The sequence below is a fragment of the Haliaeetus leucocephalus genome, unplaced genomic scaffold (genome assembly GCF_000737465.1).
Source record: "Haliaeetus leucocephalus isolate CR32 unplaced genomic scaffold, Haliaeetus_leucocephalus-4.0 Scaffold849, whole genome shotgun sequence".
NCBI classification, from domain to species: Eukaryota; Metazoa; Chordata; class Aves; order Accipitriformes; family Accipitridae; genus Haliaeetus; species Haliaeetus leucocephalus.
In genome coordinates this window covers 4,250,562-4,268,380 of record NW_010973285.1, presented here as the reverse complement: position 1 = coordinate 4,268,380, position 17,819 = coordinate 4,250,562, and the positions used below count along the sequence as shown (strand labels likewise).

The 17,819-nt window shown below is 38.7% G+C and overlaps 2 protein-coding genes across 2 annotated transcripts in view; one reads left to right on the top strand and one right to left on the bottom strand.

Moving 5' to 3' along the window:
* Positions 1-14,170, top strand: part of WDR41 (WD repeat domain 41) — a 61,768-nt gene extending 47,598 nt beyond the window's left edge. Inside the window, exons 8-13 of the mRNA XM_010582875.1 lie at positions 716-826; positions 2,153-2,337; positions 5,394-5,515; positions 6,500-6,588; positions 8,266-8,399; positions 10,820-14,170. Of these exons, the coding sequence (XP_010581177.1) occupies positions 716-826; positions 2,153-2,337; positions 5,394-5,515; positions 6,500-6,588; positions 8,266-8,399; positions 10,820-10,972 (794 nt within the window). The 3' untranslated portion in view covers positions 10,973-14,170. The remainder of the gene's footprint in view (positions 1-715; positions 827-2,152; positions 2,338-5,393; positions 5,516-6,499; positions 6,589-8,265; positions 8,400-10,819) is intronic.
* Positions 14,171-14,186: 16 nt separating this feature from the next.
* Positions 14,187-17,819, bottom strand: part of PDE8B (phosphodiesterase 8B) — a 43,612-nt gene continuing 39,979 nt past the window's right edge. The window contains exons 20-21 of the mRNA XM_010582847.1: positions 16,523-16,652; positions 14,187-15,998 (exon numbers count right to left, since the gene is read on the bottom strand). Of these exons, the coding sequence (XP_010581149.1) occupies positions 15,883-15,998; positions 16,523-16,652 (246 nt within the window). The 3' untranslated portion in view covers positions 14,187-15,882. The remainder of the gene's footprint in view (positions 15,999-16,522; positions 16,653-17,819) is intronic.

Here is a 17,819-nt window from a genome sequence, read left to right as displayed (position 1 = left end):
ACTGTTTTATAAAATTACTGAAATTTCAAAATATGGAAAAAAATTGAAGAGAAAAAGTAGAACACTGAATCAGCAAAACAGACTTTGCTCAATATGATTAAAAACTTAACTGAAAAATAGCAATCTGATATTCTGATCAAAGAATCAGGAGCAAATTAAAAATCATCTTGTATTCAGACATTGGTGTGCAATGTAAACTTCCATCTGAACTTCCCACAGTTCTTTTGTAGTGCTCTTGAGAGATCATAAAAAAAAATTCCAAGGCTGGTTAAAATAAAGTCTTAATTCCTGGTGATCTTGATTGCCTTACTAGAGAATATTGCATCCTTTTGAATAATAGTTTTCAGTCAGATGAGCCCTTAAGAAAGATGTTTTGCTTTTAGTTTACTTATCCACAAAGATGTCTAATACTTTTCACTTTGGCTTTCTGCAGCTTCTGATGTTGACTGATTCTCTCAATTTCAGAGTTACTAGGCTGAAATGTTTTATCCTATAGCTGCTGTAGTAAGAGGCCTTAATAATAACACTGAAATATTTTATTCCCATTTTTTTGGTGTTATGAGTGGTCATAAGTGGCTTTGCACATCTTGTACTGTCTCACTTAATATGTTTTAGTTTGTGTCTTTCCAAAAATGATATGTTTTACTTAAGCATAGCTACATTTTATTCTGAATGATAAAGTTTATTTAGACAATTTCTGTCTCTATCTTTGAAGTAATTTTTAGGTTGATTACTTCTGATGATGGGTCTGAAGGTTGGAATGTCCTTGAAGTAAAACGTCTTGTTGACCACCAGGATAACATTTTGTCATTAGTCAGTGTCAATGGTAAGAGTTGTTTTATAATGTTACTAATTTTGTTAGTTACCAGTGGGATATTTCAGCTATGGAGTTTTTATTGGGACCAAACTTCTAACTGGAGTGAAACATAATAACTAGTAGATGTGCCTTCCTGTGTAGCTGCAAAGGTAGTGAAATGTGAAAATATAATGGCTTTATTTATTGATTAACAGTGAAATGAAACCAGGCAGGTTACGATATACAAAAGGCACAAAAGAGGCAATGTCATTGATGGGGATGGAACTCTGGATTTTCTTTGTGTTGGGAAAGTTTAAAATGCTATTTTTTCTTGTTCCTTCTGATTCTTAAAATGGAATATACAGTGCCACATCCTTTGCAGTTGTAGTCCCAAGGTAACTGCAAGTTCTGGGTGTGCAGATGTGGGCCTGCATGTAGACCCATTATTTAGAGGCTCTGGAAGATGATGCAATCTCTACTGCTTATTAGGGCAATACTGAGCTATTACCTGAAATTCTGTCTTCTCTGCTGCAGGTATCAATCCCTTCTACTTTGTTCTCCCCTGACTCTTTTTATAGAGCATCCCCAGAGCCCAGGACGAGTTATTACTGGTGTGATAGGGAGCATGTATTTGTCCATGGGCTTATTTGTGTCAGCCTGATTGACACAAAGGGGTTATGGTACAGAGGTAACAAGAAGCTGGAAAGAAGAAAACTTGGATTCTATGATAGTTGTTTCTGGGACTTCCTGTTGCCATTATTTTCTCCTTTTTGATTATGAAGATGAAGCAACATTTGGCTTAAAAAGACAATATGCTACCTGTATTAAGTATTGTTGAAGCAGTTCCTTTCCACGTGTGATTGACAAATTCACGAGCAGCTACTTCAATCTTGCCATTAACTCATCCATTTAATTTGTGATCGGTATTTCTGCTTATGGCAAAGACATACTTTGCTGTCTCTGAGGGGTGCTAACATACCTACTTGTCCAGGGAATAGAACAGTTTTGTACATAGGCAACAAATGAACTTCAAATACTTGTACATACTTTTGGTGGTATTCCTTGCCTTTGCTATACTGTACTGTGCACTGTGGCTGGTGAACATTCTCCTTCCTAGTTTTAATTTTACAAGAGAGCTCATCTCCTTTTGCTCATCTGACCTATGCTAGGTAATCAAATGAGCACTTACTCAAAGGGAGAGGTTTTTATCCAGTTGGTTATGTACTGCACATTCTACATAGTTTCACTCAAAAATGGGATCTCTTAACTTTCTAGGGCTGTAACTTTGTGTGAAGTGGGTTTTTTATATCATGCGATTTCTGTGTGGGGTTGGTTGTCTTCTTTTTCACCCTCTAGACTTGACTTTTGTGACTGGTTCTCACGTGGGTGAGTTAATAGTTTGGGATGCACTTGACTGGACAAAGCAGGCATCTGAGTGCAACTTCTGGGATTCGTCTGTCCATCCAGATGTACAGCCGGAAATAAAGTTATCCCAAAGCCCAAATGAAACTTCAGTTCAACACTTAACATCTGATGAGGAGGTAAAAAGCTTTAAACAGAGTAAACTACTTAAAGTGAGCTAGCATGACCTTATCACAGAAGGCCAAGTGTTTTGTGTTTTCAGTTAGCTTGTTTTAATATGAGAGGCTGCTTTAAAATTTGCACAGCTTTAAAATTTGCACAGCTACTGTTACACAGTCAACAATTTTCATGTAAAATTTTGGTCACTGAGCTAACTGAAGGTTGTAATATACCGAAAGTATGGGAACTAACATAATGGACTGTCACAACAGCATTTCTTTTTGACTGACAAAGATTTATTAGTTGTTTACAGTACCACTAGAGAAAAATAAACAGGAGGTGTGTGTTTTGATGGCATATGTCTTTCATATTCCCTAGTTCTGGAAATGCAGTTTCCACAATAATGTGCCTCTTGAGCAGTTATAGCTGAGGGTATTATGAGGTGAATTAAAGAATAGGCATATGTCTGTGCTTAGTAGTAAATAAATATTGCTGCTTCTGTACAGGTGGGCTATACTCAATTATAAAGAGCACATATACAGGTCCAAAATCCAGTCTACTGTAATCGTGCTTTGGAGATAATCTAAGAGTTCTTGGTCGGAATACTCAGATAGAACCCAGTTATTGTTCAGGAAACACTAAATATCCTCAGGCTGTTACTTACTTTTGTGAAATGTTACCAACTGTTAGTGGCAAAAGAAAAGATGTTTCATGGTTGGGATACAGTGAGATTTTGTTTTGGGGTCTGTAGGCCCATTGCTGAGGAATGATTAAGAAAGGGATTCCTGGAAATTGTTTCAGAGAGATGAGCTATAACAAAATAAAATCTGTGGAGAAGCCTGAATGTAGGCTGAGGGCCAGGAGGGCCAGGTAGTCACCTGATGCATTTTACTATCTGTGAAAAGAGCATTCCTAAAACACTGGAGAGAGAAACATTGGGGTGGGGGGAAAGAGATGTAGTTGTCCCTAAAGGTAGGATTTCCAGTGGTTTTGTTGTGGCTGCTTAGTTCTAGAAGGACCAAAAAGCCAGTCCTCTTCAGGAGAAGTTCTATAATTTACCTTCAGAATATTTTGATTCCCTGCTTGAAAGCTATACAAGATGTGTTTTAAGGGAGGGGAAAAGAATTCTGGGAAGTTCAGAAGTAGTTAAAACACTGCATGTTGAATCTGAGGCTGCTGAGGACTTTCTTCCATTCATGGAATTGAACTAAATGAATTGTTGCAGAATTTTATTTATTGTGAGACTTCTGAATGGTGGGAAGAAAAGGTGGTTCTAGCAGTGTGTCCTGCAATAGAAGGTGCTTTTAGGGCAGAGCTGTCTGTATTGTAAAGTTCCTACTTAAAGTGGTGAAGAAATGTATTCCTTTAATGAATTACTTTGTTACCTGCTATCTAAAAGCAGAACACTGTTCTTCATGTTAAAAAAAATAAATAAATAAAAAAAAGTTGGTGTTTTCTCTGTTAGAAACTTTGTCAACAGGCTTGGTAGTTAGGTAATTGGAGAAGATGCACTTGTCTAGTTTGACCGAGTTTGTAGGCAAAACGTCATTCAGAAACAAATGGGATGGTAAAGGTTCAGCAATACTAGGAAACAGTGCTAAGGCGTGCATCTGCTGTCCTGACAAGTGTGAGTGTGTCTTTAACTTGCTGGTTAAGATAGGTGTATAATTTTATGCTTCATCATTTGTTATTTTTGGGATGGTTTGAGATGACCAGGGTTTTGCCAGGGCTTGTGTGTTTGTTTGGTTTTGGTTGTGGTTTTTTTTGTTTGTTTGTTTGTTTGTTTTTGTTTGTTTGTTTTTTTTTTAAAGTGTGATCTGTGAAGAGCATCTTTTGCAAAGCTGTAAGACTATATGAAACTCAAGACCTGTCTCAGGGTGGAAGACTGTAAGGGAGAAAAGGCTGAGATATAGGAGTGGAAGAGTGATGTGGAAGGCCATCAGAGTGAGCCTCACATAAAACTAGGAAAATAATAAAAATGGGCTCAGTGTTTTTTCCTTGATTTGGTAGAGTGCTATCTGAGCTTAGTTTCAGAGCTATGGGAACTCCAATCACAGGTGTGCATAAGAAAAGAAAAAACCTAACAAACCAAACCTGAAACAAAACCCAACAAAAACCTGGACAAAGTTTTGAACAGTGTCAAAACACCGTTGAATATAGATAGGAAATCTTAGTCAAAGATGCTGCGTTATCAGTTTTACAAAATGTTGGCAAAGTGTGTAGTGTGAACTGCTTATGAGACATTAATGTTTGGGCTGTGTAGATGAAGCAGGCCATTCAGGGAGAAGATCCAGCATACCATCACCAAAACAAGGTATGTTCAAAAACCCAAATAAGTACTGAATGGAAGCATTTTACACTTCTCTGGTACCAAATATTTATTGTGTGTATGTACACATGATTGTGTGTTTGTCCTCTCTAAAATCATTACAAGTCATGAAAGGGTCCAGGTCCAATGATTTTTAAACTGCTTGTGGCTTCTTAGGGCCGTGATGGTTATGAGACAGAATCCCTGCACTCTTCTGAAGAGCACTGAATGCAAAATTGGTTCCAGACCTTTGCAGTATTGTGTAATACCTTTCTGTGAGAGAGTTCCTTTTCTACACTCAGTAGAGCCCAATTTCTTGGGCGAGACCCCTTTGCGCACTTTCAGTTAAATTTAAAAAAAAAAGGCAAAAATGCGAAAGAGCTTCCTGTATTGTCAATCTTTCTTGATAAAACAAGAGTTTGTCAAAACACAGAACGTTATTTTAGTGTAAGAACATAAATGTTTAATTGCAGAAATGTGTTGATTGTTGGTATGCTTGGTTTCTGCTTAGACTGTAAGGTACAGGATGAAAATACAGAAGTGAAACAACTGCTTAGAGTATTGGAGGATATCTCTCATTTCCTCCAAAAAATCCATAATTTTTTAATAACTTGCTGATTCCATATATTTGGGATAAAGCAGTAACATGAGGACAGAAACAAGCTAGATAATATGGGCTAGATGACATCATAGTACTACTGGAAATCCATGCAGGGTGATCCTTCAGTATCTGTTCCTGTAAGTTGTTCCATTGAATTTTCTTTCCAGTGTGTGTTTGCTGCTGTTGGGAAAGGCATATATGTATATAATCTTCAAATGAAGCGTGTGATTGCCTGCCAGAGAACTGCTCATGAATCCTCTGTACTACACATTGAAAAGCTTCCAAACAGGTACAGGTCATGGTACATTTTGTTAACGCAGTAAAGAAATGCAGAACTTGGAGGGTGGCTAGAGACAGTCTGCAAAGCTACATCTAATTTCTAGGGCAGGGACTTGATCTTTAGTTTGATCTGCTTTAATTAGATAGAGCTTGTTGATCTGGTTTTTGAAAATGCATCATTGTAACTCAGTGTGAAGAAACTGTAATCTGGTATGCTTGATGCACAGGCTCAGAGTAAAATATCTTGGCTATTTTCAAAATCAGACTTGATAAAGCACTTTTGCCTATGTTGTGAAAATATAGCTTAATGACATTTTACTTCTATAAAGCAAAGGCCTATGGCATATTCAGTAAATATTTCACTAAATATTTGGTAACTGTTGAACTGTCTTAACAAAAAATAGTAACTTCCAGCCTTGTTCATTAGTGCTAAATTTCTAGCTGGAACTTATTTTGACAGCCAAGTTGGACAATTTGCTACATATATATGATCTAATAGTTGTGTTGTTAGATCCCTTTATACTCTTGTTCAATAGAGCAAAAGTCTGTCAGAAGGTAAAAATTAGGGCCTTGATCTTGTAAATGCATGTACAGTTCTAAACATGTAATGAAAAGGAGTATCTTTCATTTTTTTCATAAGAAAAAATATGTTTTTCATAAATACGTTTTTCCGTAATGAAAGTAAGCTTACAGAAGCCAGTTAGTGGAACAGCGTTTGCAAAGTCTATTTTTTGTGTTTATGGAGTGGTATGCTTTTAAAACGGGATTGAAAATATGGGTTTTTTTCCCACCTATCTTGTAAGTCCATTACAGTTTGTCCTGCTACAAATGCACCTTGTTTTGTATGGAACATCTGGATTTCCTGCTACATTTGAGAGTTCTAGCAAACTTGTGCAGAACCTGAGGCACTTGCTGTCTCTTTTATGGAAGCAACACAAGGTAACTTGCGCAGATAAATATCCATGCTAGTGTTGCTTATCAACTGTTTTTACAGGCAGCTGATCTCCTGTTCAGAAGATGGCAGTGTGCGCATTTGGGAGCTGCGAGAAAAGCAGCAGCTGCCAGCTGAACCAGTTCCGACAGGTTTGCTATTACTGGGGGGTGAAAAGAACATTTTAAAAGGGTAACGGGAAACCCCGTATTCACTATATAGGAATAGAGAGGTTTACAGGCTTTGTAAGAAGAGATAATGTCTTGTGTTCAACCAGCTGATAACAGGTGTGGGAGGGAAATTGAAGACATGGATATATGAGCCCTCCAAGATCTGATACGGGAAGTTAGAAGGTCCAGCTGAAGCAGTTCTGTGCCATAAATCTTATTTAAAGTTTACAGTTGTGTCAGCTGGTTTAACAAAAATTACGACCTCTCCTGACAAACCTTGATCTACTTCTTGTACTGAATAGTGCTGGATCCTCTACCATGCAAGAGTAAATAGTTGTAGGACCTTGTGAAGAAAGCTGAAGAGAAGCTTGCAGAAGAGCATCTGGCACAAAAAATGTGTTTTCCGCATCTCCTCCTTGAACTTGGAATGACACTGGTACTCACTTTGAGGCTGTATCTAACCTCACTTACATGCTACCTCTGGATGTGTGCTGGTTTTGGCTGGGATAGAGTTAATTTTCTTCATAGTAGCTAGTATGGGGCTATGTTCTGGATTTGTGCTGGAAACAGTGTTGATAATTCAGGGATGTCTTAGTTATTGCTAAGCAGTGCTTACACAAGAGTCAAGACCTTTTCTGCTTCTCATACCACCCCACCAGCAAGCAGGCTGGGTTGATTTAGAAACACTTTTTTTCAGGAATGTTCTGTCTTCAGTATTGCTGGTGACAGCTGATTTACACAGTTCTGCTTCTTATTGTGACAAGTGGTATTTGGTTTCACATTGGAAATTTATAATTTCTATGATGTGAGACATTTGAAAGAAACCGTATGCAACAGTGAGATAGGTGGACTGCTGCTGACTTGCTCTGTTTTTATTCTGAGGAATCCCCTGAGTAGGTGTTCATCTCTCCAGTTATCTCCCTTGCACCAGAGCCATGGTCTAGCACACTTCTTGTTTTGTGTGCTGACAGGGCTGAGGGAAAGGTCAGGAAGAAAGTCTGAACTGCATTGTGTACAGAACCCAACTTGCTTACTTCTGTCAGTATTATTACACAGTTCTTCTGGAGTCTGTGGCACAGATGTGTATTTTCTTGCAATAAATGGAACATGTGGAGTAATATGTTTATAGTCCAGTTTGGCTGATAGTTTTAAATCTGAAGGAGAAAGCCAGTGGGCAGTATAAAACTAGGCAATTCAGCTTCAGAAACTTGCTTGTTACCTGTATGCCAGCACTCTAATGCCTTAGTGTGGGACACACAGGGACTGGCATCTCATTTCTCTCCTCTTTGCACAAGTAACAGTTTAGGAGGACAGAGCAAAGGTAAATATCACTGTCCTGCATCTACATTTGTTCAGTTAGTTCATTTAGGCAGTCCTTGGATTTCTTGCTAAATCTGTGTATTGTCTCATCCAGGTGAGTAATTCAACATGGCTGCTAAATTACCTCTAGTAAGGATAAAAGAGAAAGTAGCTATGTTTCTTCTCCTCAGGATGAATAATCTAGATGTAGAAATACTGTGCAGTACAATGCTTCTGTCATTTTTCATGCAGACTGTCCTGCTTTTAGATTTCAAGTGACTCCTGTAGTTCTCTCTTTAGCTAGAGGAAATAAATTGTATTTGTGATTTTTGCCAAAATAAAAGATTTTTTTTTTCCCAGGGTTTTTCAACATGTGGGGATTTGGAAGGGCAAACAAGCAGGCAAACCAAGCTGCAAAGAAAATGCAGGAGAATACACCTGTGTATTTCTTGGAGCTGGTTGGTGATTTGATTGGTCATTCATCAGCTGTGCAGGTAGGTCAGCTTTAGTAAGAATAAGAAAAAAGTGAATTTCACTTACTAATGTAATTTTGGCAGTGTTTCTTAAACAGTTGTAACTTTTGACTATCTGGCTCTGGAGGCTGGGAACATACTGATTGTGTGATATATTTAGTGCAGTGTGAAAACAACAATACATACTGACTTGATGTTCTAATGAGAACTCAGACACTCACTGATGCTGGAGGATTGTGTGTTTATGTATATACATACATGCTACAGATAATCTGGTGGGGTATTGGGTTTCCTTATAGACTGCAAACAGAGCTGGGAACTACCTGTTTGTTCCAGATTTCATCTTAAGTTTGCAGTCTAAACAAGGGCTCATATAAAACAACACATTCAGGAATTTCTTAGCCACCTGTGCTGTGGGCCTTAAGGAGGTCTCTTAATTTTAGATCAGTGTCCTGGTTTCAGCTAGGATAGAGTTAATTGTCTTCCTAGTAGCTGGTATAGTGCTGTGTTTTGGGTTCAGTATGAAAACTGGTGTTTTCAGTTGTTGCTAAGTAATGTTTAAACTAAGTCAAGGATTTTTCAGTTTCTCATGCCCAGCCAGCAAGAAGGCTGGACGGCCACAAGAAGTTGGGAGGGGACACAGCCAGGACAACTGACCTGAACTGGCCAAGGGGTATTCCATACCATGTGACATCATGTCTAGTATATAAACTGGGGGGAGTGTGGCTGGGGGGATCACCGCTCAGGAATTCACTGAGCGTTGGTCAGCAGGTGGTAAGCAATTGCATTGTGCATCACTTGAATATTCCAATCCTTTATTATTATTATTATTATTATTATTATTATTATTTTATTATTGTTGTTATTATCATTATTAGTTTCTTCCTTTCTGTTCTATTAAACTGTTCTTATCTCAACCCACAAGTTTTCCTTTTTTTTTCCCGACTCTCTCCCCCATCGCACTGGGTGGGAGGGAATAAGTGAGTGGCTGCGTGGTGCTTAGTTGCTGGCTGGGGTTAAACCACGACAATCAGGTACCATTCTATGCTTCTGTCGGCCTAATAGCGTATGTTTTTGTTTTATATGGCATTTTCCCTCCGTACCTTTTTGCATTTGACAAACCTGTTGGAGTAACAAATCACTTTCTTACAGTGGACTTTTATACACATTCTTGGCAGGAGCAGGGGGAAGGGCAGGTAGAGAGGAGCGGTATGGTTCTGCAGTAGTTTTGCTCACAGGTATTCGTGAGACTGACTGGATTTCAGAACTGCTACTGCCAAAAGCTGAAAGCTTTTCACTAGTAGCTAAGGTGAACCTTTCTGCTACAGGGATTCCTGCAAGGCTTTCTGCCCCTCTCTACTATCTTTCTTTCTGAACAACTGTTGAAAGAGGCCCTATTATCAATATGGAGATTTGCTCTCTAAGAAAGAGGACATAGTGTGTAATTCAGCAAGAGACACAGGAAAGGAGGTGAGACGCATATGTAGGGGCTTTGCTGGGATGCTGCAGAGCCAAGGAGTAACTGAGATGATGGTGGATGTGATTTCTGGCAATGTTCTATGTATGGAAAATTCGATTTTTAAACTCTGGGCAGACTGGAGCAGTTGAGGCTGGAAATGTTGAGTAGTGATGAAATGATGTGGGCTTGGCCAGAGCCACATAGCTAGTAAGTGGCTGTTCCCAGAGCAGGTTGGCTGTAGCACAGTCTTTGGCCTGAATGCTTTCCCTGGGCAGATCCCTTCAACAAGGTGAAGAGTCAGGACACTGCAAGCATGCCATAGTGGCATCATGTGACCTGCTTCCACTGGCTGTTGTGTTGAACTACAATTAGTGGCTAGTTTTAGGCAGCCTTGTGGAGGCCTTTGAAGTCAGGAATGACTACATGGCTTGTCAGCTCCACTGCTCTCGCATAAGCCCTTCAGTGCTGCTGTACTTTTCTTCTTTGTTGCAGTTCTAGCTGATTTGGCTTCCTATGTGTGACCAGGCACGTGCTGATTACTCTTTGATCCTTCCAGGCCTGGTGATGGTAGCCTGTGGTGCTGTGTGGGAAGGGGACAGTGTACCCAAGTGAACAGAACAGTGGCTTCTGTTCCTAAGAAATCAGGAGATCAGCGTTCACACAAGTCACTCGCTCTTCTACTGCTGATTTAGAACAAGTTTCTTCAATATTCTGTATCTTAGCTTCCCTATCTGTAAGGCTTTACTGCTCTTTCTAAACTGAGATCTTCCTGTGTGAACTGCTGTTTTAAAGAGTTCTTTTCATGTAGGGATTTTATGACATCTCAAACATATAGAAGGTATTCATTGTAATTTTGCATACCTATGTTCAAGCAGAACCATTTCAGACACATGTATTTGTTTAGTCCAGCTGTACACTGAATATTTAAGGAAGCTGACAATCTCATGTGAGCATCATGGTAATAGTAATTGTTTCATTGCAGATGTTCCTGTACTTTGGTGAACTGGGACTGGCTACATGCTCTGCTGACCACCTCGTTATCTTGTGGAAGGATGGTGAACGAGAATCTAGACTCCGCAGTTTAACACTCTTTCAAAAATTGGCGCAAAATGGTGATTTGCAGGTCAAATTTTAAATTGCTCAAATACAGGCTACATATGTGTAACCTGCATGTGTGTTAAATGTGAGTGTAAAGGAAAGTCTGAGCTACTGGGAATGGGACAACCAGTAAGGTTTACGCTTAATGTCATGTATTATATTGGATTTTTTATTAGTTGCTACTACTCTTCTCAAAGGAGAATTTTGCTTGTTGAAACTTACTTGGCTTACTTTGTCAGCAGAAGTGGTGTTCTCTTGAAAGCCTGAAGATAATGATCGACTAATTAAATAGTTTCTAATATTATTCCTAATGTTTAAAAGTATCATGGGTGGATGTCAAAATCAAGATCTGTGAAAATCCTTAGACAGATCATAACTAAAGCAGTTGGGGGCATTCCACAGTATTACGTGCAGAAACAAGGCACAGAAAAAAACCCTGAGGCTTCCTGCTTTATGTAACTTGTTTCTTGAACTAAACTGTAGTTGCTGATGGCTCAGATTTATGTATCTACAAAAAAACCTAAAAGAAACAGTTCTCAAATAGTAACTTCAAATGCAAAAATTCTATCCTGCACCAAGGGTAAGAGCAAGAAAGAAAAGTAGGCAACACCGGTCTGTCAGGTTTTAATTTTTGGCAAAACAAGTTATATAGATACTCCTTGCTGGCAGTAGTTGCAGTTTTACCGTGAGTTAACCTACACTATTGGAGTTTATACAGCACCATTACCATGTCTAGCATGAAGTGTGATTAGTTTAGCTTAGTCTTTTCCATAATGCATTCATCAAATTAATTTGTATCTAATAAAAAGCACTGGCCTTACTATGGATTTTCTGGATGTAAAATACTTTCTTAAGCAGGAGCAGTTGATGTGTTCAATGCTAGCAAAACACTTCTGTCGGATGAGTACTAAATTATTACGTGAAGTTTGACTGCAGAGGAATCTGGCACAAGTTTGTAAGGATAAATAGTATTTTAGAGTTTAAAAGTAAGAAGTCTCTAAGTACACAATGCCTTTTTCAAGCTGCAGGTAGCAGCAGTAATCTCCAAGCTAAACAGGAGTAGGAAAATAACTCCAAACTGAAACAAAAACTGCAAACCAAAGCAACAAAAACCCAAAAGAAAAAACAAAGGCAAAGTTAAACCCAGAACTGATACAAAGAAAGTGGGAGGGAGGATAAGATAATGAGTGCTAAGTTACCATTCCAACAGAGGAGAGCTAGGAAAGCGGGGAGTTTGGGAACTTAGTGGTCATAAAGCCATGTAGAAGCCGGTGCTGCTGTCCTCAGGTCTACTCAGAAGGTCCAGCACTTAGTTAGGAGTAAGTGTCATGCAACTTTTCAGTGCCATCTCTTCCCTTTGAATCAGAGAACTGTTTCCAGTGCAGGGGACTACAGGGCTGTAATTCCAGATTTAGGAACCAGTGGCTGCAGTTAAGTGCTATTAAAACAAAGGACTAAGCAGATCCTGACAAGAGCAGAAGCAAAAGGAGGAAGCCCAAGCTTCCTAGAAAAAAACAAGGAGCCTTTTAGACTTGCTTCCCCCAGCCCCTGTGGGCACTTGCCTTGCCCCTACCACACAGAAGTCAAGCTTTGCCTCTTGAGTCTGACCATAATCTTCCCTGGAAGACAGGGCAGAGGAACAGTAAAATTTTGAGTTATATTTTTTTCCCCACTTCAGTCAACTTGTACAACCAGTCTTATTTGAGTGTAGAGCTCAAAATGCCATCTTTGAAAAACGCAGAAGAGATGGAGAGTTGTTAAATTACTCTCTCCCTTCAATCCAGGAAGGTTAAGTCAGTGTTAAATCTTGAGCTGCATGTTCTTTGCTCTGTGTGGCTATTCAATAGACCAGCATAGGAAAAGTGTTTGCATTGCAGCTAATGATAACATACCTTTGGGTGTATGGTATTGAACTTGGAGGAGGAAGGCATGTTAAGCCTTTCTGCCTGTCAGTCTGCACTGTTTCAGCCTGTCTTCATCAGCAAGTGTTGCATTTTTGGCTACCCCAGTAGAGGCTGAGGAGATCAGGTTCTCTTTGGCTCTGTTTCCCTTGTTTAAATTGAGAAATAACTGTTTAGCTGTATATAAAGTGTGTGTTTACACATTGTTACTAAAACTTTACAGCAAAAGCTTATAAAACTTAGTTGTTTTGGAGAGGCTACTGCTACCATCAGTTACAACTAGAGAGAAGGACCATTATCTTTTTATTATGTCTTCTTCCTATACCATGAGAATGACTATTTCATTTTTATGTGACTGCTTTTAAGTGAATACCTGGTAGAGAAACAGACCTGTTTAACTGAACAGTTCTAGTCACAAAACTCCCTGTGCACTTTACAGGGATGTAATTCAGCCTTAAAGAGTCCTACATGCATGTATAAATATTTCTATCTATCAGAAGTGCCATGGTTCTCAGATATACTCCCTTGGTAATAGATCTCCCAAGAGTCTCTTCCTTCAAAGATGGTTGAGTTGAAAGCATTGAATCGAGTTCTTTGTTTTACAAATGAACTTTTAAGCATAACAGTGAACGCAGTAAGGCTATACTAGCCTACTCCTAGTAAGTAAGAGTTTGTCACTTGCTGCTGGGAAATGCAGTGAGCAGAATTAGGGTGACCAGATGAGAATTTTTACTTCTACCTTATGTCCTTTTAATTGCTTTTTCCACCTCACAGTAGTGCAGAATTCCGTATGTTCACATCATGAAAGTAAATATCTTTATCAGATCTACCCTTATTACTTGTACCATTCTGAGGTGGCTGTTTTACATATGTGTGCACTGACAAAAGCATGAAACAAGCAGCTGTTAGTTAACTGGACAGGTTAGAGTTTAAGATATCTGACACAGCTGGCAGATGATGATTAAAGAGGACATATCTTCACACAAATTACTTTTTTTGCTTAGTCTCTGACTGTGGGAAGAAACACGGGATCTTGCAACAAATATACTGATTCCGCATTAACACCTTAACTCGTGAACCAGAACTGAGGCTGAACTTTATTTCTTAGATTCCTTCCACCATTCACATTTTCTTCCTTGTGACAGAAGTGTGACAAAAATAATGAATTGAAATGTTTTACATGGATGTGGTCTTACAGTGTTGCTGTATTTAACAAATTAAATTAAGATGACAAAGCTTTGAGTCTTGTGAAATTTTTTTCTCTAATGCAAGCTACAGTGAGTGTTCAGTCATCAGAATAGTTAAGATACAACCACTGAGAGCACTAGTTCTAAATAAAGTTCTAAAAACAGAGGTTTGACTTATCTGAATAAAAATCCATTGAAGAGTGTTGCAGTAGATAATAAGAAAGAATGAATAAACGTACTTCACCAGAAACACCATTCTTCAAATATACACAATGCAACATTTTAATACACAGCAGCCTGCCTTAGCTATGACAGAAGTAAGGTTCTATTACAATTCTAACAAAAATATAGCTTATATACATTTCTCTGCACATACATTTTATGAATGTTTCCTTTTGTTTCAGAACTTCGTACAAAACATACAAAAAAGGTTGGCACATTATGTAAGCTACCTGCAGTAAACCACAATCATTGTCACTTTTCTTCCACAGCAATCTAAACTTGATTTTGTTGGGTTTTTTTTTCTGTTTACTGGGTTCAGTTCTTGCTAAAGCATAGGGGAGGTAAAGAATATGTGTCAGCTGAGACGTTTCCTTTTAACGAGTAGTGGACTGCTTCAGCTGCAGCTGTGGCTTTGATGCTTTTGCGTGGTGTGGAGTGCACAGTGTTAAAAATCAGCAGTTCTGCTAGTATTTATTAACTGAATAGTCTGACAATAGTCTAAAATTTGAACTCATGTTCGTGTTCTGCATGTGATTAAAATGAGATGTACAAAAATATGCCTTTGTGCTGTGGAAGCTTTAGCATAAATTTTGTATCTTTAATGAAAAACTTTGTTTGATTTTAACCTATTTACATCTTTTGAAATACTTTTTACATCACAAAACAAACCAGCATTTTATTATGAGGGAAAAAGCAGTACAAATTACAATGCTGTTACAAATTGTAACCTGGAAACTTTTTTTAAAAAGCAACAGGTTCATCCTAGAACTAAGTAGCACAATATATGGACTTCTCATAAAATTTAGATTGGTTTAAGAAAATTGATGACCATGTGTACAAACACCACTTTATAAAAAAGGATGTTGATCAAGTGCCACAATGTTTTTTGTGTAAAATTTGATGAAACATTGCATCATAACATCTCCTAAGATGGCAGAGGAACATGTGGATGGCACCAATTATACAGAACTTGCTTATTTTCCTCCATTATATAGCCAATTTTAAGGGAATTTGATTCCTACCACAATTTTATATGGAAAAGAAGAGAGAACAGGCAGTGCTCAGAGACGGTCTCTGTAAGAAGAAGGTTGTTTTAACTTATGCAGGGTTTGTTCTTTACTGTATCCAATTTATTGAGGTTTACTTGTTCTGCTGTGCATGTTCTCTTTAGAATTATGATTCAGAGAGCTGAAGAACATTGATGGAATTGGAGCAAATTTATGCTAGATAAGTGGGAAGTTTTTATGCTTATTTGTCAACCTATTCTTACTCTACTGGTGACTAGATTACCCCTCTGTCTCAGAAACAGATGTGTGAAGTGTTAATGAATACAGTTCTATCAATTACAAGATTTGACAAACACATATTCAGTATTAGAAATTAGTTTCAGAAGTACATTTTCTGCCACAAAATGTTATTTCCAAAGAGCACTTTTTAATCTGTGGATTATGTAGCCTTTTTGAAAACTTTTTTGTGTAGGATTCAAAGAAGCTTAAAAGTGATGAATAAAATATTTCCTTCTTGCCATGCAGTCTGAATTTCACTGGAAAGGAAACACCATCCCTCTTGTAGCCAAGTCAGTAAGTGATTCACAGTGAAACTGGTAGATCAAGAGGTCTGTTTTTCTTGCCTTAGTGTTAGTTGTTGTTTTCCGGTGGGAGCCTGAGACTCTTGCACTTTAACTCATCCAGTGTTTTCCAGTGTTTGTAGTTATTAGCCAAATGTTGCATCAAAACAGGCAGATGTGCAAATGCTGAAATGAACAGGAGAAAGAATTGTACTATGTATACAGACTGGGCAGAAGAACAGCCCAACCTCATCTGAAATTCTCCTACTTTTCTGTTCCTTCAGCTGTAAGCTAATGCTAAAAGAGGACAGATTTTTTTTTTTCAGTCTGTTACTCTTTCAAGCAAGTCCCTTATGTACGGTGACTTTATTAAATTATGCTAACATGCTACCACTGTGGTCTCAGTTTCTGCTGCTCAGAAATACATTGCTAAAGGAAAAAAGACCTAGATGAAAAAAAGCTTAGTTCTAAACCATTACTCCTTCCTTCTTTACAGAGATTGTCTGGTAAACGCTCAACTTTCATAAAGCTGGTGGTGTGTGCAGTGAAATGGGCTTCAGCAGCATTGTTGCTTAGATCCTATGCTATACTGCTTATATACAGGTACTGCCCTTGAAAAAAATTGGACTCGAGGCCAGCTTGAGATTATTCGTTTTACTCTGTGGAAACCTCTGCCTTAGAGCAAGAAAGAAAAAAGCAGAAGTACTTACCATCCCACGCATCGAACATATCTGTTATAAAATAATCAATGAAGGAAATTTGAGACTTGGGGATGCTGCAGGTGTTTCTATCAAATACTGGCATTACAACAGGCAGACCCTGTCTCTTCTCTTCATCAGTCTAAGAAAACAAAACTCCAGTTAGCCCTTAGAGCTTTGCTGGCTTTCATGCTACTGTAGCAAAGGCCAGGGGATTAGATGAATTGCAGTAGGAGATCTGAGATCGACAAACCTTAGAACCCCAGAGGCAAATTGCTTTAGTTTCATGTGTTTTTTTCATCTGGAACAGGGACTGAAATCAACATTGCTTCCCTTTCACAAGTACTTTATTATTGTAGTGCTGCGATTGCTCTTAACTCTGGCGAGACAGAACGCTCCAATCTGGTGATTAGGGCACACCAGCTAAAAAAGGAAAATGGGGTTGAAGAGTCCTTTAGCAGATGACAAGTCTGAGCTCTTTTCCACATCTCTAGTGGCTGTTTCAAACCATTTGTCCTTCAGGTAAGAGGGATGTTGCTGTCACTACTTTCTCTGTGTGTATTGGGTTATAAGATGAATAGAAGTAAGGGTATGCCCTTTGACTCTGTGTCCACAACTGGAAGCGGGCTGGTTTTGTTACACTCGGTATAGTGGAGGAGCCAATCACCTCAACAGTCTTGGAATTTAATTACAAAAAACCCCATTTTGAATAGTGTAGGCAGCACCTAATGCTGGAAGTGGCAGCAGGGCAGTCCCCAAAATTACCAGAAAAAGCAAATGAAGAGCAGAGCAGTTCTCAGCACCTTACATTGCTAGTAGGCTAGTGCCTAAGATTGGCAGTTTAAAGCTAGCTCACGATACCTTGACTGCTAGGGAGATACAGCCTAAGTGATCCTTGATCTTACTTAGGAAGTGATCAGATTTATTCACTGTCATTAAAATGAAGTTCACACGTCCCAGGCGTTACCTACAATTTTCTTCAGTAGTAACTAACTATCACATGTATGATCTGAATTTGGATGGTAGGCATGCCCACTTTTCTGTCTCTCCAGTCATAGCTGCTGATTTCTGCACCATTAGTGGCAAATGAAAGCTAAGAATCTAGCAGGTGTTCAAATAAAGAACTAGAAGAGCGTTGCACTTTCAGGAAGCTGGTGCATTTGTGTTAGAAAAGCTGAATATTAAGAAAGGAAGTTGAGCTTCCAGTTCTGTCTGGAGCGATCCCATGTGGTAAGCATTTACACTGCCCACATAGCTGCAGTACTGGCCTACTACATCATCTGCCTACCGTGACAATAGTTCAGGTGCC